The 19332-nt window shown below is 53.4% G+C and overlaps 1 protein-coding gene across 7 annotated transcripts in view; it reads right to left on the reverse strand.

The window, feature by feature from the left end:
• Positions 1-19332, reverse strand: part of ACTN1 (actinin alpha 1) — a 95190-nt gene that overhangs the window by 7705 nt on the left and 68153 nt on the right. For all 7 annotated transcript variants that reach the window (XM_003987768.5, XM_003987769.6, XM_003987767.6 and 4 more), the window contains exons 7-14: positions 18584-18665; positions 16661-16746; positions 9442-9534; positions 7893-8123; positions 5206-5353; positions 1806-1956; positions 1217-1325; positions 598-738 (exon numbers count right to left, since the gene is read on the reverse strand). In XM_003987768.5, the coding sequence (XP_003987817.1) occupies positions 598-738; positions 1217-1325; positions 1806-1956; positions 5206-5353; positions 7893-8123; positions 9442-9534; positions 16661-16746; positions 18584-18665 (1041 nt within the window). The remainder of the gene's footprint in view (positions 1-597; positions 739-1216; positions 1326-1805; positions 1957-5205; positions 5354-7892; positions 8124-9441; positions 9535-16660; positions 16747-18583; positions 18666-19332) is intronic.

Here is a 19332-nt window from a genome sequence, read left to right on the forward strand (position 1 = left end):
AGCCATTAAAGCAACCGCTTCATGCCTGTGGCTGGTAAAGTCAGGGGCGACCACCCTAGAGTGTGCACCGCCCCGCAGTCAGGTCGGGGACAAGTCTGCTTCCCAGGTGACCTCCCCCAACCCAGGCTCTCCCTCTGCAAAATCTTTTAAACCTAATACACCACAGCTGTATAAAAGAATGGGGAAGTGGTTTATTACAATGCAATGAGCTCCAAGATATTTAAAGATAAAGGGTTCAGAATACAGTACCCAACAAAAGCTACTTTTTGTGTTAAAAAGGGGTATGGGGAAGAACGTGTTAATAAATAAATCTATTTGCCTGCATGTGCAGAGACTGCGGGGCTGGGGGACAAAGGTAGGAGGGACAATTTATCGTATATTCTTTTTACCTTTTCGGTTTTACACGACCTGCATAAATTACCTAGTCAAAATAAATAAAATGCAATTCTTCCAAACCTATCAACTCCTTGCTCGCTATCTCCATTCCCCCATCCTCTCCCTAGAGAGCAGTCATGCAGGAGTAAGGTTTGCAGAGTGAGGTTTCCACGGGTGTCTGGTGGGGGTGCAGCTTCCAGGGGTGAGGGGTCCGCAGCGCACCTGGATCTCCTCGATGGTGTGCACGATGAAGGTGTCCTGCAGATCCTCCATGGCCCCCTCCATCCAGTTGTTGAAGGGTGCAGCCCGCTTGGCATACTCCAGGTACAGCTGGTCAATGGTCTCCAGCAGTTTCTCTGTCCGCTAGGAATGGCAGTTGAGGGGAGGGGGTGGATAGAAGGGTTGCAGCAGAGTCAGATCCAGAATCACCACTCCCTGCTCCCCCCACCCCTGAACCCCCAAGGTCCTCCCGGCCAGCCACAAGGGGTCCAAGTCTGGAAGCACCAGACTGTCAGACCGAAAGAATAGACTTTCTCTGGGACACTACTTCTTAATGTGGGGTCTACGGACCATCCCACATTGGAATCACCCGGCCTGGCCCCCGGTCTGGTGTGTAAATAGGAAAATTCTCCAAGGGCTGGGGTTGGGCTGTGAAGTGCACTGAACGATGAGGGGGAGGTATGGTCAGGGCCACAAAGGAGGCGTCTCCATTAAGGCAAAGCCCAATCTGGCGCCAGGGTGAACCTTCAACAGGCCACGGCAGGTCCAGGCAGCGCAGTGGAACCTTCTGGCCCAAAGCAAAGAGGCACACAGAGCTGCCATCTCCCTCAGGGGCCCTCACCTCCAAAGCTTCCCTCCGCTTCTGGGTTAGGGCTCCCAGATTATCCCACTGGTCACAGATCTTTTGGCACCGGGCGTTGACACTGGGTGAGTCGTAATAGTCCAGCTCACTGGAAGGGAAGAGACAGGAAGAGTCAGGTGACCCAGGTTACCTCCATGGCCTGCTCTCTTCTCCCTGGGGCTATGGGTGCGCTCCCTTCACCAAGACCTTCCACGTGCCCTCCCACCCCCAACTCCGTGGCTTTCAGAGGACCACTGGGAGATGAATGAAGGCCCGTTCTAAGGCCCCCCCTGCACCTGAGCTGGAGGCGATGCAGTCTTGACCCCAATGTCCAATGGCAGGGAGCCACTGAGGCCCAGCGAGAGCTCAGAGTGCACATGGTCATCCTCTGGTCCTGCACTACTTACAGGGAAGGACCAGAGGCCCTCCACGGGAAGGGTCACAGGCTCCTTCTCCACCTGGGGGATACTCAGAGTCCTCTGTATTGACGCCCTTCCCACTGGGGCACCGGCTGTACCCAGCCCCCTCACTTTTCACGGCCACGCCCCACTTCCCCCAGCAGCCCCAGCCCTCACTGGGCCTCGCATACTTGAGTTCCTGTGCGATGGCGGCAATTTGCTCCACGCGGTCCTGGTGGGCGGCGAGGTCACTCTCAAAGGCCTCATGCTTCTTGAGCAGGGCCTTGATCTCCGAGAGAGTGGCGGTCTCGTAATCCTTCTGCCGTAGCATAGCCTCTTTGCCTGGGTTCAAAGAGAGGGACACAAGGCTAAGCGGAAGCCGGGGCCCCCCATCTTCTTGGCCCCAACCATCCACCCCTTGGGACCCCAGGAACCCCATTTCCGGGAGTACATCCCCAGAAGATGTCCACCAGATAGCTCTCGATCATCTGCAGTTCGAGAAAGCAGATGTGCAACTGAACATCCCCTACGGGGCCAGGTAAGGGAAGTTACTACCTTCCATGGAACATGTACCACGTTCCATGGCCATGAGGAGCAGTTACATACAAAGGCTGCGCAGGGCTATGCCCTATGGTATAACCAGGAAAAAACAAGCCAGGCACCTCAGGGGCACCCCATCTTTAGAGTTTCTCCAGCTATTGTTGCTAGCCCCCAGCAGCCCTGCAGGGACCCCTCCCCTGAATTAGTCTCAGTTTCTCAGCATGTCTAGTGCCCTCTGCAAATAATCCACCACTGGCCAGAATATTCCCTGTCAGGGACACTGCCCTCTCTTTAGGAGTGGGGCAGGGCTTGCATTTCTTGGATCCCTCTTTTCCAGGAGGAAATGGGATGAGAAATGAACCTCTTGGGGCTGTCACTACATGACGTCCACCAGCTGTCTCGGGAAACACCCGGTACCAGACTGGGGCTGCCCTGGCCTTGCCCACACGCCCACCTTCCACGTCTGTGTCCACCAGGGATGTTCTGCCCTGCTCAGCAAACGAAAGCTGGGCCGTGAGGTCGGAGACTGTGCCTCATGTGGCCCTCCTTCCCTTCCCTCTACTTCTCTTTCCTTTGTTTTTTTTTTTTTTTTTTTTTTTTAAGATTTTATTTTTAAGTCATCTCTGCACCCAATGTGGGGCTCGAATTCAAGATTGTGAGATCAAGAGTTGCACGCTCCCCTGACTGAGCTAGCCAGGCACCCCTCCGCTTTCTTTTTTCTTTAAGTCCAAATAATAATATGACAAGTTTAGGGGAAAAAATTACAGATGAGCCTACCTATCTACCCCTTTTCAGTCTTTCCTTATACGGAGGCTGTGGTAAGACCATAGGGTATATGTAAATTCTGTTTCCTGCTTTTCAAACATTCAGCAGCACACCATCAGAGTCTGCCTTGGCGCCAGCTTTCCCACGTGCCCCCTCCGGTGGCCAGCGTTCCATCACGTGGCCGAACCACCAGTGGTGTAACCACCTGCCGCCCTACCGTGTGGCATTCAGGGCCCTCGGCTTGTGCTATTATAGAGGGTCTCATGGCAACCATCCGCAGACGTGTGATTTCCCCACATTTAGGGTTAATTCTTTAGACAGTCTCAAGAATTCCTAGGTCAGCAGGCAAGAACACCGTTAGGTGGGGATGTGTGTCACCGGACTGCTTTGCCCAGGGGCTGCGCCCGCGTCTGCCGCCAGCGTGCCGGCACTTCTCATGTCCTTGCCGGCGGCTGGCCAGCTGATGGGGTCCCTGCTCTGTACCTTTCTGTGAGCGGTTCCTTGGCCCTGGAGAGGACATGATAGAAGCGCATGGGTGAACTGGTACAGTTTCTAGTACTCTGCACCATCCGTACCTACATAAAGAACTTCGCACATGTGTGGGGGGGCAGGGGGGCAGCGACCTCACATCCTAGCGTTCTTATAACACGGAGCGAAACCCAACCTCCTCAGGCTGAGTCAAGCACACTCCCGTCTCCTACCAAGCCGGGCAGCTCCTGAGTGGCCACAGCGTACGGCTGTCCCTAATCGTCTCCAGCCTGAGATCAGAGGAGCCCAATGGAGCCCAATGGGGGAGTCTGGGGACATTGTGCCCCAGCAGCCAATAGGGTCTGCCGCAGGGGCTCCAGCCGAAGTGGCTGCAGAACCCTAGGAGGCGGGCGGCGTGGATTCTTCTCCAGCTCTGGCCCAGGTTCTGGGGAAAAGACGATTCCAGGTGTGATTCTCTCTCTTTGGAGTTAACTTCGGCCGTCAACAAGCAGACACCAGACATGGCCCCAAATGCCTCTGAGTTGGAGTAATGGAAACACATTTGTGCTAACAGGGAAAAGGCTCTAGGTCACTATAATTGGGGCCAGAAGGCAGTGGAGGAAGAATATCCAGGGCTACCATTTACTGAGTACATTCTACGTGTCATGCACTAATCTAAGCATAAAAGGTACTTGTGATACTTATGCCTACAACGATCCTACGAGGTGGTATGCTGAGTTGAACAGGGTCCCCCAAAACTCATGTCAACCCAGAACCTCAGAATCTGGGCTTATTTGAAAATAAAGTCTCGGGGCACCTGGGTGGTTCAGTCGGGTTAAGCGTCTGACTCTGGATTTCGGCTCAGGTCATGACCTCAATGTTTGTGAGTTTGAGCCCCAAATCGGGCTCTGTGCTGAGAGTGCAGAGCCTGCCTGGGATTCTCTCTCTTCCTCTCTCTGTCCCTTCCCACCCCCCTCAAAAATAAATAAATAAGCATTAAAAAAAAAAAAAAGGAAAAAGAAAACAGGGTCTTTGTAGATGCAATTAGTTAAGATGAGGTCATATGAGATTAGGGAGGCGACTAAATCCAATGACTGGTGTCTTTATTAGCAAAGGAAAGAGAAATTCCGTCACTGAGACGTAGAAGCAGCCATGTGGGGACGGAGGCAGGGAATGAACTAAGTCAGTGACACCAAGGATGGCCAGCAACCCCAGACGCCAGGAAGCAGCACAGATGGCCTCCGGCTCAGAGCCTCCAGAAGGCATCAATTCTGCCGACGCTTTCCCTTAGAACCCCTCCTGACCTGTGAGAGAACACGTTTCTGTTAAGCCAGCCAGTGTGTGGTCATTTGTTCTGGTGGCCCTAGGAAGCTAACACAGGAGAGGACACACGATCATCTGCATGTTACAGAAGTTGCTGGTCCAAATGTACTCTGCTTCTAGGTGGTAGAGTCGGGATTCGAACCCCAACCTAACGGACTCAGGGAAGAAGAAATCATCACGGTGACAAGAACCATCAACAAATTACACACACACAGCATCGTACCATGCCAGGAACTCTTCTCGATGCTTCAGATGTAGTAATCCATCAAATTCTCATAAACCTATGAAGTTGATACTCTGATTATCCCCACTTTGCAGACGAGGAAACTGAGGCAACCAAAGGGCTGATGAACTTGTCTAACATCGAGCAACCAGTAAGACACAAGGCAGAACAAACCAAAAAGCAGGAGAGAAAGGAGTCGTGGCCTGGCAGTTCAGTCAGCGGAGCACGAGGGTCAGAACCCTCCAGGAGGCAGGAGGTCAGGCTGGCCTTACCGTCCGTCCAGGCCTCGTGGATGGAGGCTTTCTGCCGGAATTTCTCTGCCAGGTGGTCGAGCCGCTCCAGCCTCCGGATCTCGTTCAGCAGCCACTCCTCGTAGCCCTTCTCTGCCTGCTCTAGGCAGCCCCAGGCATTGTTGATGTCCTGTAGGGATGAGAGGCATGGGGTCAGCCCCACCTGGCCCCCAAGACCCGCAGAGCTGCCCCAAGCCTTCTGGAAGAAGCCCCTTTCTCATCTCAGTTGTACCCACCCAGCCCTCTACTGGTGTTAACCTGGGCTTCTGGACACCAGGCCTCCCGGGCAGGGAGTGAGGCCCAAGTCCACGTGGGCCACCCAGCTATTGGGCTGTGGGTGTGCAGCTCTGTGAAGAGCCCAAGGCCCTCTGTGACCCAGGATTCTGGCCAATCAGAGGCTGGAGGGCCAGCCAGTGGAAAAGAACAATAACTGAATGAAGCAAGCAGGCATGGGAGCCTCCCAGCCTCCCCACATTTCTGGATCTGTTCATGGGCTCTGGGCAGTAGCCTGGAGCCTGCAGGGACCCTGGCCTGGGCGAGCTGGCCACGCACCTGAGGACAGTGACGGCTGCTGAGTACAACCCACAGCCCTTCAGGCAGGGAGCCACCCACCGGGTCGTCTCTACAATTAGCACAAGCGTGCCCGCTGGGCACATGTGGGCTGAAGCCAGCCTGCCCGCCACCTGGGGCCCAGGGGACAGGCCGCATCTACCCAGAGGGGGCACTTCTAACTCGCACAGAACACCCTCTGGTCAGCTGAGGCTCTGGCCACCTAAAAGCTGCAGATGCAGCCTGGAGTCTATAAAAAGACTGCAATTTTCCAAAGTGCATACACAATGGAAAGGGCCTATTTCTTTCCTCCAGATTCCCTGGGATCCTGCCGGCTTCCAATGCTGTTTGCTGGCTTGGCCGTTCCCTGCCCTTCCCTTTTATGTCCATGCCTTCTCATGATTTCTCATTTTGAAGGCCAAAAGCTCTATCTTGGTGGGTTTTTAAATTTTCTTTTGCATGTTTGTCTGTCTCATAACATTTCTCCCTGAGTCTGAGAGAGGGCAAGAAGGAAGGGGAAATAACGTAAGTAACATAAATGAAGATAATTTAACAACTTGGAAAGCCATTCACAATATAATTTTAGTTGGGTTTTTAAAATATTTTTTAATGTTTTATTTACTTTTGTGAGAGAGAGGGAGAGAGAGAGAGAACACAAGCGGGGAGGGGCAGAGAAAGAGACACACACACACAATCTGAAGCAGGCTCCAGGCTCTGAGCTGTCAGCACAGAGCCCGACATGGGGCTTGAACTCGTGAACAGTGAGATCATGACCTGAGCTAAAGTTGGATGCTTAAGCTACTGAGCCACCCAGGCACCCCTTAGGTTTTTTGTTTTGTTTTTTTTTTTTTTTTTAAGCAGCTTATTAAGTAAAACATGCTTTAGAATTCCCTTAAAAATCATATTTACGTAGGGCGCCTGGGTGGCTCAGTTCGTTAAGTGTCCAACTCCTTTTTTTTTTCCCCAAGTTTATTTTATTTCTTTTTGAGACAGAGACAGTGCAAAAAGGAGAGAGAGAGAGAGAGAGAGAGAGAGAGAGAGAGAGAGAGAGAATCCCAAGCAGACTCCACACTGTCAGCGTGGAGCCAGATGCAGGGCTCACAAACCATGAGATCATGACCTGAGCAGAAATCAAGAACTGGACAGTTAACTGACTGAGCCACCCAGGCGCCCCAAATGTCTTCTGACTTCAGCTCAGGTCATGACCTCAAGGGATTTGTGGATTAAGCCCTACGTCGGCTCCGTGCTGATGACCCAGAGCCTGCTTGGGATTCTCCCTCCTCTCTTTCTCTGCCCCTCCCTCCACTTGTACTCTTTCTCTCTCAAAATAAACACATTTTAAAAAAAATCCTATTTACATAGACTAAAAGAATCTTTTCCAAAAAACACTTTATTTCAAAACAAATTTTTAAGTTGATATTGGATAGTTAAGATTATGAGTAATTTCTATTTTCTGTATTTAGCAGATTTGTATCTTTGAAATATCCTACCAAAAAAAAAAAAAAAAAAAAAAAAACCACCAACTCATTACTTGTTTAAGGTAACACATTTTTTTTTTTTAAGTGCTTAAAAAAGATTTTACAGAGGGGCACCTGGGTGGCTCAGTTGGTTGAGAATCTGACTCTTGCTTGGGCTCAGGTCACGATCCCAAGGTCGTGGGCTCAAGCCCCGGGTCGGCTTGGCACTAAGAGTGGAGCCTGCTTATGATTCTTTCTCCCCTTGTCTCTCTCTCTGCCCCGCCCCTGCTCATGCTCACATCCTCTCTCTCTCTCTCAAAATAAATAAATAAAGTAATAAAATGTTTAAAAAAGTAAAAATCACCCTAATTGCTACTGAATTATGCCCTCTTTGGTTCAATATGTCAAGAGGCACTTAGTTTGCAGAGATGGTTTTCTAAGGTGGGGGGAGGGGGTGCTGGGAGGCCCGGGTGGATATTCAGGGGTCTGGCAGGACAGGTCTGACCTGGGATGGTCAGGAGACAGGGGGCTTGAGTCTGGGTGGCAATCTGGAAGGGAGAAACGATTTCTGGAACAGCGTATGCAGGTGGAAGGAAGCCCGTCCCGCCCTGTCCCGCCCTGTCCCGCCCACGGTGCCGCATTCGGCGGGAGCAGCTCGCTCACCGAGACCATCCTGCCCTCGGAGGGCATGAAGGCGGGCCGGTTGCTGAGGCGCAGCTTGGTCTGCAGCGTGTTGAAGTTGATCTCCAGCTGGCACTTCTCCTGCACCTTGGGCGGCTTGTGCAGACGCCGGTAGTCCCGGAAGTCCTCCAGCTTCTGCTGCATGGCGTGCATGGTGTTCTCCGGCGCCCGGTTCTCCAGCCACGGGATGGTGCGGCGGATCCACTCCAGCAGCTGGGGGGAGGGGCACGCGGAGGGCGTGAGGATGCTGGGAGGGGGGCCCGGGGCTGCCTCCCTTCCCTCCTACGGCCTTTGGGCCCCTTCCCTGACAGGGGGAGCCGGGGGATGTCTCTCCTGACAGCATGTCCCGTCCCAGCTACCACTCCCCGGCAGTAGAGGCCAGGCTCCAGGAGAGCCACAGGCTTCACGCAGCCTGGCCACCAGCCTCTTCTCTGCCAGGGGAAGGGGTTAACTCAAGCTCTGCCCAAGGAAGAACCGTGGACCTGGCAGGAAGTCAGCCAGACCAGGAGGAGACCCGAGCTCTGGGTCCAGCCCCACCAGCTGGCTGGGCCTCGGTGTCCTCTGTCCCGGGGAGGTAACAACCATAACAGCCGCTTCCTGAGGCCCTTGTCACCCGGGATCTAGAATTCTAGAATGTGGGCCTCTGACTCAAAAAGGAAGAGGCTGGCTTCTGGGGCACAGGCAGGGAACAGCCTGGATGAGGTGATGACGGTGGAGAAAGTGGAGGAGGAGTGGAATGGGTGACAGGAAACAGAACGAGCACCTGCAAGGTGCCAGCGTGTCCCCCAGACGGACTCATCGGAATGAGGATTGGGATCCCATGGGGTTCTGTGCTGTGACTCCTGCCCCAGGTTACAGAGAGGTAAACCGAGGCGCCGTGAGGTTATGTGACTTGCCAAGGTGACCAAGCTGGAATGGCAGAGCTGGGCTTACACCTGGCACCTGCGTTCTTACTATGCTGGATGGCAGATCCACCAAGAGGCTGGGCTGAGCTGTTCAGAAGGCTGATTTCTTTTAGGCAAGTGGAGCCCTACCCCAAATATAGTCAACGGCAGAACAGCAAACCCAGCCCTGTCTCCTCCTGTCCCCTGGGTGGGCCCAGCTGCCTAGCGAGCCTGAGGCAGCACTGATCCCATCTCCAGATCACATCCTCTCAGAACCAGGCATACTGTTTTTCTAGGCCAAGCGACTCACAGAACAACAGTATACCAGGCTAGAAAGGCCCTTGAGATCCCTTGGCTTAGCTCTCACTCGGCAAGGGGAAAAAACCCAAGACCCAGAGAGGTGAAAAGTTTCCCGGGCTCACTGTTTGTTGGCAAGAAACACAGCCTACGACTCGGCTTTCTGGAGCCTAGAGATGAGCCCCACCTCTGCCCTGGGTCAGCTGTGCCGGGACCAAGGACTACGCCCAGCCTGGGGCTGTACCCCAGGGATGGGTCTGGAGGTACAGGCTCTGGGGGCTCCCTCTTCTCCCGGGGTGGGGTAGCAGAGCCCTGCCGGAGCCAGCTGGGGGAACTCAAGAGGTACCCACATCGCTGGCCAGCTTCTCATAGTCTTCCATAAGCTGCTCGTTCTCCTGGTTGACGGCCAACACCTTGCAGATGCGATTGGCTGCTGTCTCCGCCTGGCAACAAGAAAGGGCGTGGGTGTCACGGTCAGCCCTGGGCAGCAGGAGCTCCCGCCCTGCAGCTCTACCGGCAGGAAGTCAGCCCCTGAGGCTTTCAGTCCACATCTTCCTCCTCATCCTCTGCCAGCCCATGCCGGGTCCCACAGGTCAAGTGAGCCCAAAGAGAGATCTTGGTGGCTGAACCGGGGCCCTTGGAGAAGGACCAGAGTTTGAGGCCAACCATGCACGTTGGGAAGTAACTAATGTGATGACTGATACGTTCAAAACGGTCAGCTCAGGTAAAGAGGGCAGAAAAATTCATGCCAAGCCTACAATCCCAAGTGGAGGCCCTGGGGTCCCCGAGGCTCAGGCTCTCGGGTTGGATTTGCCAGGATCTTAGGAGATGCAGGAATTCAAACCTGGGAGTCCAGAATGAGGTGCTGACTGAGAAACAAAGGGGCCTACAGAATCTGCTCCTGGCTCAAAGCCCAAAGAACATTAGAGAAGACTCAGGGACCCCTACTGCATGAAGGGCAAGACTTCAGGATCAAGCCAGCATGCACAGAATGTCCAGAAAGCTGGGCACTGGCACGTCTGGGAAAGCGGAGGCCTCATGCTCAGTGAGTGCCGGGCAAACAGACACAGGACGCAGGTTTTGGCAACAAGAGGACTGAAAGGAAATCAGATGCAAAGGTCCGGAAACTCCAGGGACACCACCTTCTTGGGCCATGGAAGGCACCGTGGACTTAACACCAGCAAGGGCCAGGTGGTCCTAAACCACCAGGAGCTCAGGTAACCTTTAAATTCATCTGTTTTCTTGTGTACATCATAACCCAACTCCAAGGGGAGGGGAACTCAAAGCCTTTTTGGGGTCCTGGGATAGAAAGACAGCCTGGGAGTAGGAGCAGATAACGCCTATTAGAGGAGGGTGAGCCTACAGATGACAAGGGTTTAGGGGATAGAAAGATGGGACCTCACAACTGGTTGATGAACAAGGCAAAATGGGTTTTGACTGCAGCAAGATAAACTGAGGCTAGGCATGAAGAAGAACTTCCTGAGAATGAGGGTGCTTTGAACTGAGAAGGAGTAATTAAAATGTAAATGTTTTTTCTTTGCAAAACTTTTCAAATAGGACACACAGCCACCAAATCCCATGATTGGGAGTGGCTGCTGGGATGGGGGGGCGTGCAGAATGAGGTCAGCATAAAGGTCTTTTCAAACTCAAAGTCAGGAGATCACACCCCCCGCCCCAGGCAAGGTGTTAGAGCAGGTGGGCCTCCACCAGGCAACTGGGAATGGCTAGAGGGCCTCCAAGATGGGCACTTTGAGTCTTGGGTCTCAAGAAACTGAGGCAAGGAGTCACATCCTTAGACCTTCACCCCCCTGCCCTCTGACCTAACTCTGCCCTGGAGATGCCATGACCATTTCTTCCATGGAGCTCTTGATTGATTGTCCTTCCTCTTAAGAACTAACAAGTAACCACAGGGAATACCAAAAGGTGACAAGGAGAGAAATTCTTTCCTGGAGACTGTGCCAGAAGACGTGGGGCCCTTGGAAAGAGCAAGGTCATGGGAAACATGCCAATGTGCCCCATGAAGAGGGCTGGGGGTAGCAATCTGCCTGAAGCGACCAGGCCCACTTCCTGTGAAGGCCGGGGAAGGGGACACAGGGGCCAGTGGTCTCTGTGCTGACATAAGTAAGCTATGCCCAGCATGCTGACCAAGTGGGTAAGAATCAGAGGTGGCCACGCATCACAGGCAAGAAGCGGCTGCCACCGTGATGTCTCATGGATAAAACCCTCCTTGGCCTCGTTACCCCCGACGCATCTTGAAATCCTGGGCTCAGTGGTCATAAGCTTTGACTTGTGTGTCAGTCGGTCAAACTGGCAGACTGAGTGAGGCCTGCGTTCATGGGATTTTAGGAGATAATCCATTGAGCCTCAGGAGCCTCACCCATCCGCAGAGCCTGTTGACGGACTGTTCTAGGATCAACAGAGGCTCCTTTTGGATGCCGTCTGGGGGACGTTCCCAGGTGGGCCACCTGGGGACTTTTTGCAGAGACCCACCTCTTTCCCAAGCTTGCGGCTCAGCCTGCCCCACTCCTAGGTGGCTTCACCAGCAGAGACTGAGAAAACCACTCATTATAACCAGGAAATCTGTCTTTGGAAAGAAAGCACGGGCATCATGGAACAAGAGAGCTTTCTTTAAGAGAGCTGTCTGCAAACTCCATCTGGATTGCCTCTGCCCTCGAGGGACAGCCCAGCTTCCACGGTTACCTTTAGGAAGGAAGAAGACTCCTGGAACCCAGATTTAATGTTAGGGGAAAAAAGAAAAAAAAAAAAAAAAAAGTAGAAACCTCAAGACCTTGACCCATCTCTTTCACTCACTGCTTAACTCCCTCCCCCAGGCTGGCAGTCTCACCCTTTACAAGGTCCCTTTACAAAGAAGGGTTCAGTCATCCACCACCACCAGCCCAGGAGGTCACAGAGACCAGGCAGGAAAGGCCAATGTGGTAAGGCCTGAAGGACATAATCCCTGGGGTGGAAGGCAAGCGGGACTCTTGAGCGTGGGACCCAGGCTTACCCTAGCACCCCACTTTCTGGTTTTCTAGAAACTGTTTCTTCCGTGGCCACAAGAACGCCATCACCATGAGGGATTTAGGAGAGAGGTACTTAGCACCACCAGCTCCTAAAGAGACCGCCCAAAGGAGAGATTTGTTCTAGGGGAGGAAAGATTCATTCTCTGAGAGAAACAGAAATTGAAACGCCATCAGAAAAACAACCGTAGGAGAGTCCTGGCCTCGGGCAGTTCCCGCAAGAGGAGATGGGCTGTTCCAGAACCCAAGAAGCAAAACCAGCGTGCCCAGGCCTTTCTGATGTTGGCAGAATTTGCACAAGGGGTGGAAGCGTAAATATCGTAAATGGGCTGAGAAAATATTTTGTAACACTAGGCAATAAACACACAAAAAAGGGAGACTTCTAGAAATCTGCATTTGCCTTCCCTTGGTTTATATTTTCACAACTTACTTTAAGTTATATTATTATACAGCTTAACACAGAACAATCTGTTTGGCTTTATATTAGTAACTTTTTTTTTAAGTTATGGACTCTTACTCCTGGAGTACTAATAACTTAGCTATCCCAACTGAAACTCTGCTATCCCAAAGCCACACTGCTGTGCTAACACGCAGCATCGAACTCGCTGGTACAAGGTAGTTAATTAAGGTAACACCTAACACCCAAATGTGGCCAAATGACGCACAATGGCTCTGCCACCCACAAGCCACAGATTCACATGAATGCCACAAAAATGTCATCTGTGACCTTTTTAGTCGAGAATTTCCCAGATCTATCTAGAATTGCCCATTTCCTTCCTCCCACAGCCTAGCCTCTCCCTGTGCCTAAGTCAGCACCCAGCCAGCCAGGCCCGCAGGCAAAGGCACGCAGCCTGCTCCCCGTCTCTGGCTCCCCCTGTGCTCCTCACCCCAGAGGACCAGGGCTAACTCGCTGTCCCCTCACAGGCTGACCTGTGACATCTCGAAGCTGTCACACAAGCTGTGACCGCCTTCCTGATCTTTGCCACACTTTCACTTGAGGACCCCTACTCCACCCTTAAGACCCCCAAGACCAGGTGCCTCCTGTTCAAGAAAGCCTCCGTGTGGTGCAGCCCCGTGGCCCTCCCCCCCCTGCCCGTCCCCTGCTCAGGCCCACAGCACAGCAGGCACTGACTAGACCGCAGCCATTGCTGGCTTCCAGGTTTCAAGGTTTCCCCAGATGGACCATAATCCTTCAAGGGCACAAATGGCTGTTTCCTTCCCTTAGGAGATTCACGATGTGACAAAAGCAAGCAAGGGGCCAAGCGAAGAGATGCAAACGTCACCATCTACTCCTGAAAGCATCCAGAAACACCTGCAGCAGATCTAGCCTGTGCTTTAAATGGCTGTTTCTCCAACATTCCCAATAGACTGTGAACTTTAAGGCACAAACTACATAAACAAAAATCTGGTGCTTTCTGTTGATTCTGAATCGACACGGGGGACGAGGAGGGCAAAGGAAAACTGAGAAAGAGTCAGAACCCAAACCAACATGTCAAACAGAAGTCGGTCCTCACCTGACAAGGAAAACCAACGACGTGCCCCTGTGTGGGTGCGTGGACGGCCACACACGCACGCACACGCATGCACACGCGTGTACACGTGTGCACGCGTGTGCATGCATGTGTATACCATCGTATGGTGCATGCATGTATGTACTGAGCATGGGTTTCAGAATATGGCCCCCCACTGGCATCAGACACGGAGACAGTCAAGACACGAAGAGTGTGTGAGTCGGAATGAATCGTCCTTCTTCCAAGGAGAGGAGGAAGCTTCCCCTCCCCCTGGTCTGCTTGGCTCTAAGCAGTTGCCTGAATCCTTAGAAGTGGTTACGGGCAACTCTAGGAGAGGCCCCCGACCCAGGACATGAGATGGACGCCACCGCCCCCCCGCCCCCAGCCCCACACTGGTGACCTTGTCCTCGAATGTGGACAAAAGGAGTGTGAAATGGTTGCAACAAGGATGAGAGGGAGGGAAGAGGGGCGTGGGGAGAGGTGGTATGAAATCTGGGAGGGAGAAAAGCAGGCTGCTAATGCACACGCACATACGCACACGCACGTGCACACGCTCTCGCACACGCACGCACACACTCCCGTCCGAGCATTATCATCAGCCAGGACACAGGGAAGGCCAGTGTCGGCAGGCGTGAAGCCCAGGAGAGGACCCCTGGAGGGGCAGGGGACAGAGACGAGGAGCTGGAAAACCCCAGAGCAGAGAGCAGTCTAGCTACAGAGGCGGGCAAGCAGGCCCTCTGTGGTTATCAGGGCTGGGGGGGGGCCCACCAAGGAAGGGGACAGATGCTGCTCACAACCTGGCTGACAGGTGGGGGCTCAGAGGGGCCAGAAGAAGTTGACGAGAGAGCAGCAGCAGAGGTGGGACAGAGGGAAACAGGAGGAAGCAAGAGGCAGGCCAGAGAGGAGGTTGGAGGGGGCTGGGGATCCTGGGAGGGCCAGGACACCTGTGAGTCACGGAAGCCTCCACGAGGGGCAGCTCTCCCGTCTCAGTGCCAGTGAGGCCTGCAAGGAAGGCGAGGAGGGTTCTGGTGCCCGTCCAGCCAGGGGACGGGGTTGCTACAAGCCCACGTGCCTCTGTGTAACTTTTTAAAGGCACCTCTTCTCAAGGCATTCCTATTGGAAAACTGTCATACTGATCTGTTAGAGAATATTGTTACTGCCACCTGCAGGATTCCTTCTGTAACAAATATCCAAATCTCCATGGTCTATGGTGCACACATGGCAGGCTTGTGGAGTGCGCAACCTGCACCACGTCCGTGGCAGGCCTGGTTGGGAAGGGCTCTGAGCCTCTGGCCTGGACACCAGGGAGAAGGCAGGAAGGCTTCTCCCTGCCCTGTCTGCTGGGTAATTTGAAAGGATGGTTGTGACTGGGCGGGAAGGAGAGAAAATGAAGGGGTCCTGAATGTTTAAGGGAACAGTTAGGAAGCATAGCCCAGAGCCATATCGCTTGGGATAAGGGCTCTTGACTCAGGGTCCAGGGAAGGAGCTGAGACCACGAGCTTCTTTCCCATCTGTGACCTCCACTAAGCCCAGTGTGCATGGTCAGAGACACAAGGGGCCATCCAGAGGCTGGGGCTCTCTGGCGTCTTCAACCGGCCAAGGTTCAGAGAGCACCCTGCCCTCCTACAAGAGGAGGAGGGGCTGCAGGCCCACGGACTGCTGCCGGAGCATCCAGGGAGGAAGGAAGAGGTGGGCGGAGGGCGGCAGGGAGAGCGGGCGAGGCCGAGGGAGAGCTCACCTTCTGCGCACCCAAGAAGGCGTGGCAGTGACATGAAACATTAGGTCACATGGCCTTCCCATCCTTAGCGTGCCTACACATCTGCACAGAGAAGGAGAAGAGGTTGAGAGGAGAAAGGGAGCAGCAGCACAGAATAAACCCAAACAGCCGTGGCGGACAGGGAGAATGCAAGACAGACGCACAGACAGCAGATGAGGGAACGGGCAGAGAGAGACGAAATGAGATGGTGGGAGGAGAGAAGGGTGAGGAGGTGGAGGGCACAGGCTGAGACAGGAAAGGGAGAGAGAGAGCAGAGGGGAAGGCTGGGCAGAGGTGGGAGGGGGGAGCGCCCCCATCATGCATTTGGAGACAGGTCACTCAGACTCCATGCGGAGGGTGGGAAATTGGCCTGAGCACATCCAACCTGATGTGACAGGTCCACGGCTCGACACCGTGAAGGCCCAGTCTGTGGTCCTGTCAACCTGCATGTTGTGTTTCCAGGGTCCTGCCTGTGAGTGGGGTCTGGGAGAGAGGCTTCTGCTGCCTGAGCTAAGCCTGGTAACAAAAATATTCAGCGCTCTTTAGTTGTGGTACCCTTGTGCAGTGTGCAACCCGCACAACTGGACTTTAAACTCAGGCCTCCCTGAGCAAAACTGAGCCGGGACATTTGAAGGGGGCTCACAGAGGCCCACCTCCTCCCATCCCCCTCCAAGGGGCCGTGCTTATGTCTGTAAATACAGCATGCAGAGTGACCCCACATGTGGGTCCCCGGCAGGATACAGAAGGCATCAGGGCCCGAAAAAAAAGCTGTGGACAGATTTGCCACATCATGCCCATGAGTGGGAGAAAGGCGGGGGGCTTCACGACACCTTTGCACAACAGGTCAGTGAGGACAGGAGATGCCTCCCTAAGGGAAGCCCGGCTGCTGTGTTAAAAAGCCTGTGGCTTCAACAAAGGTGGGCGCGGAGGGACTGCTGCCTACTGCAGCTTCCAGGAGTCCAGAACCCCCAGGCTGATTCCACACATGCAGCTCTTCCTGCTCAAGCCAGCCCTCTGGGCCCCAGAAGGCGAGCTCGAGCCCAGTCCTCTCAGAGACTGCAGGGGAAGAGGAGAAGAGGAACACAGGGGCAGGGCGGGAGAGGAGCCGAGCGAGAGCAGCACGCCGCGTTGGCACCGGGAGCTAACTCTACCAGAGAGACGCGCCATCCAGACCCTGCTGCCAGGGAGAGGCGGGGGGGGGGGGGGGGGGGCAGGGGCGCATGGTTTGGGTCCCGGCCCGAGGTGTGCTGCACAAGGAAGGAGGGGAAGGGGGGGCGGGTACCTTCTGGGCTCCGGAGAAGGCATGGTAGAAGCTGGACACGTAAGTCATGATGGCTTTCTCATCCGGTCGGGCGGTTCCGACGATGTCTGTCAAGAAAAATCTGGAGTTAAAAGCCAGCTGGCGAACACATGATGCACTTCCTGATGTGACGCGGAAGGAAGCTTGCAGAATCACCAAGTCTTCTGGGCCACAGGCTGAGCCTGAATCTCACCAGCTTCTGGACTCAGCTTCCTTCCGCTTACAGGAACATGAGAGGTAGAGGGAGGAGAGAGACAGCGACCCAAGGAAGCAAACAACGAACCCAGAATGAGGAACATTCCATGAGCAGCTGGCCCCATCTGTGCAACAAGTTTCACGGCAGGAATAAAAAAGGGATGAAGGAAGGAGGGAAGTACTACAGATTGGAAAAGACATAAGAAATAGAACTAAACGCCATGTGCGGACCTTATCTGGATCCTGGTTAAAACAAACCAGCTCTAGGGGCGCCTGGGTGGCTCAGTCAGTTAAGCGTCCGACTTTGGCTTAGGTCATGATCTCACGGTCCGTGAGTTTGAGCCCTGCATCTGGCTCTGTGCTGACAGTGTGGAGCCTGCTTCGAATTCTCTCTCTCTCCCTCTCTCTCTGTCCCTTTTGCACTCTCTCTCTCTCAAAATAAATAAAATAAACTTGAAATTAAAAAAAGGAGTTGGACACTTAACCAACTGAGCCACCCAGGTGCCCTACATAAATATGATTTTTAAGGGAATTCTAAAGTATCTTTTATTTAAAATGCTGCTTAAAAAAAGCAAAAAACAAAAACTAAGGGGTGCCCGGGTGGCTCAGTACCTTAAGCATCTGACTTTAGCTCAGGTCATGATCTCACTGTTCAGGAGTTCGAGCCCCACGTCGGGCTCTGCGCAACAGCTCAGAGCCTGGAGCCTGCTTCAGATTCTGTGTCTCCCTCTCTCGCTGCCCTGCTTGTGCTGTGTCTCTCTCTCTCAAAAATTAAAAAAATAAATAAAAAACAAAATAATAAAACTCTAAAAAGAAACAATTGGGGAAATTTGATTTTGAATTAGGCAGTCAATATATCAAGGATTTACAGTCGCCTTCCTAGGCATGACATTTGTTTTATGGTTACGTAAGAATATTTTTAAGGTATGTGGTGGTAAAATGCTGTGATGTCTGGGATTTATTTGATAATATTCCAATGAAGAAAACAAAAGGGAAAAAAAGTGACAAAATCTAATTGTTTTATCTATACGCTGGGTAAATGGAAGTTCCTACACTATCCCCCTGCTTTTGCATATATTTGAAAATGGCCCCAGACACACATTGTCACAAACTATCACCTCTCCCTCCCATTCTCCTAAGGGCCCATTCATCTTTCTAAAAAGTCACTTGTTTTTCTATAAATGCCAGTTGTCCCCTCCATTTCCCCTACAAGTTGGGTATGGATATAGACCCCCAACTCCTAACCACCCCATGAAGGACTCATCACCGAGAGCTCTCATGTGTATACACACGATGCACTTGTTAAGAGACCTCTGTTTGCTTTTCTCCTGTTAATCTGTCTTTTGCCAGTCTAATGTGCAGGATCCCAGCTGGACAGCCTAGGAGGGTAAGGGGAAAGATTTTTTCCCTTGGCTCCAACAACAGAGGAACGCGGTGCCCCACCCTAGCACCCTCTACCTCAACTCCAAGACAGAGATGAGAACCATCTTTAGGCAGCTGATGCAGAAACGGCCTCAAAGCCCTTCTCAGCACCAGCTAGCCTCCCCTCCAAACCCCAGGGAACCGAGGAATCTCCGGCGGCAGGTGACCCCCAGGCTCTCCAGATGAGGTCCCAGAGACCAGACCTCTTCTCTTCCCACCTCGGGCTGCGGGGCCCCACCCTTCCCGGGTGAGAAAAGGGCCAGAGGCACAGACAGAGACGCCTTTTACCTTCAGCATCCAGCATCTTGGGGATGTCTAGGTACTTCTCTGCCACATCAAAGGCTGTGTTCAGATTTGTGAGTGGGTCATCCTAGAGGGAGACGAGGACGAAGGCATGTGAGAGGCCCAAGAAGTCACTGGTTACCCCCATGCAGGTGACCAAAGACTGGGGGGCAGAGGGGACTTCTGAAGTCCTCTCTCCCCCAAGCTGTGGTCCTCAAGGTCCAGCTCTGTGTGTACAAGGCTCGCTTCACCTCCAGGGCTTGTTGTGTGGGCGGTTAAAACGCCATCTTTCCCCGTCAAGCCTCAGTTTGTCAGCAACGGGATGGAGAGGGGCGCCTGGGTGGCTCAGTCGGTTGAGCGTCCGACTTCAGCTCAGGTCACGATCTCGCGGTTCGTGAGTTCGAGCCCTGCGTCAGGCTCTGGGCTGATGGCTCGGAGCCTGGAGCCTGCTTCCGATTCTGTGTCTCCCTCTCTCTCTGCCCCTCCCCCATTCATGCTCTGTCTCTCTCTGTCTCAAAAATAAACATTAAAAAAAAAAAATTAAAAAGAAGAAACGGGATGGAGAATACTGGCCTACAGCCCAAGAAAGAACTGCTAGGAACTACACGCTGCGAGCAGAGCGCTGGCCTGGGCATCGTCCTTCTTGGCTCCTGGCTTCAGTTCTGCCACCAGCCGGCGGGACTGGTACGTAACCCGACCTCAGCCTCCCCAGCTGTTTTTCAAGAGTCGGACTAGGCTCCCTCAAGCCCCTCCGG

The sequence above is a fragment of the Felis catus genome, chromosome B3 (genome assembly GCF_018350175.1).
Source record: "Felis catus isolate Fca126 chromosome B3, F.catus_Fca126_mat1.0, whole genome shotgun sequence".
Lineage (NCBI taxonomy): Eukaryota > Metazoa > Chordata > Mammalia > Carnivora > Felidae > Felis > Felis catus.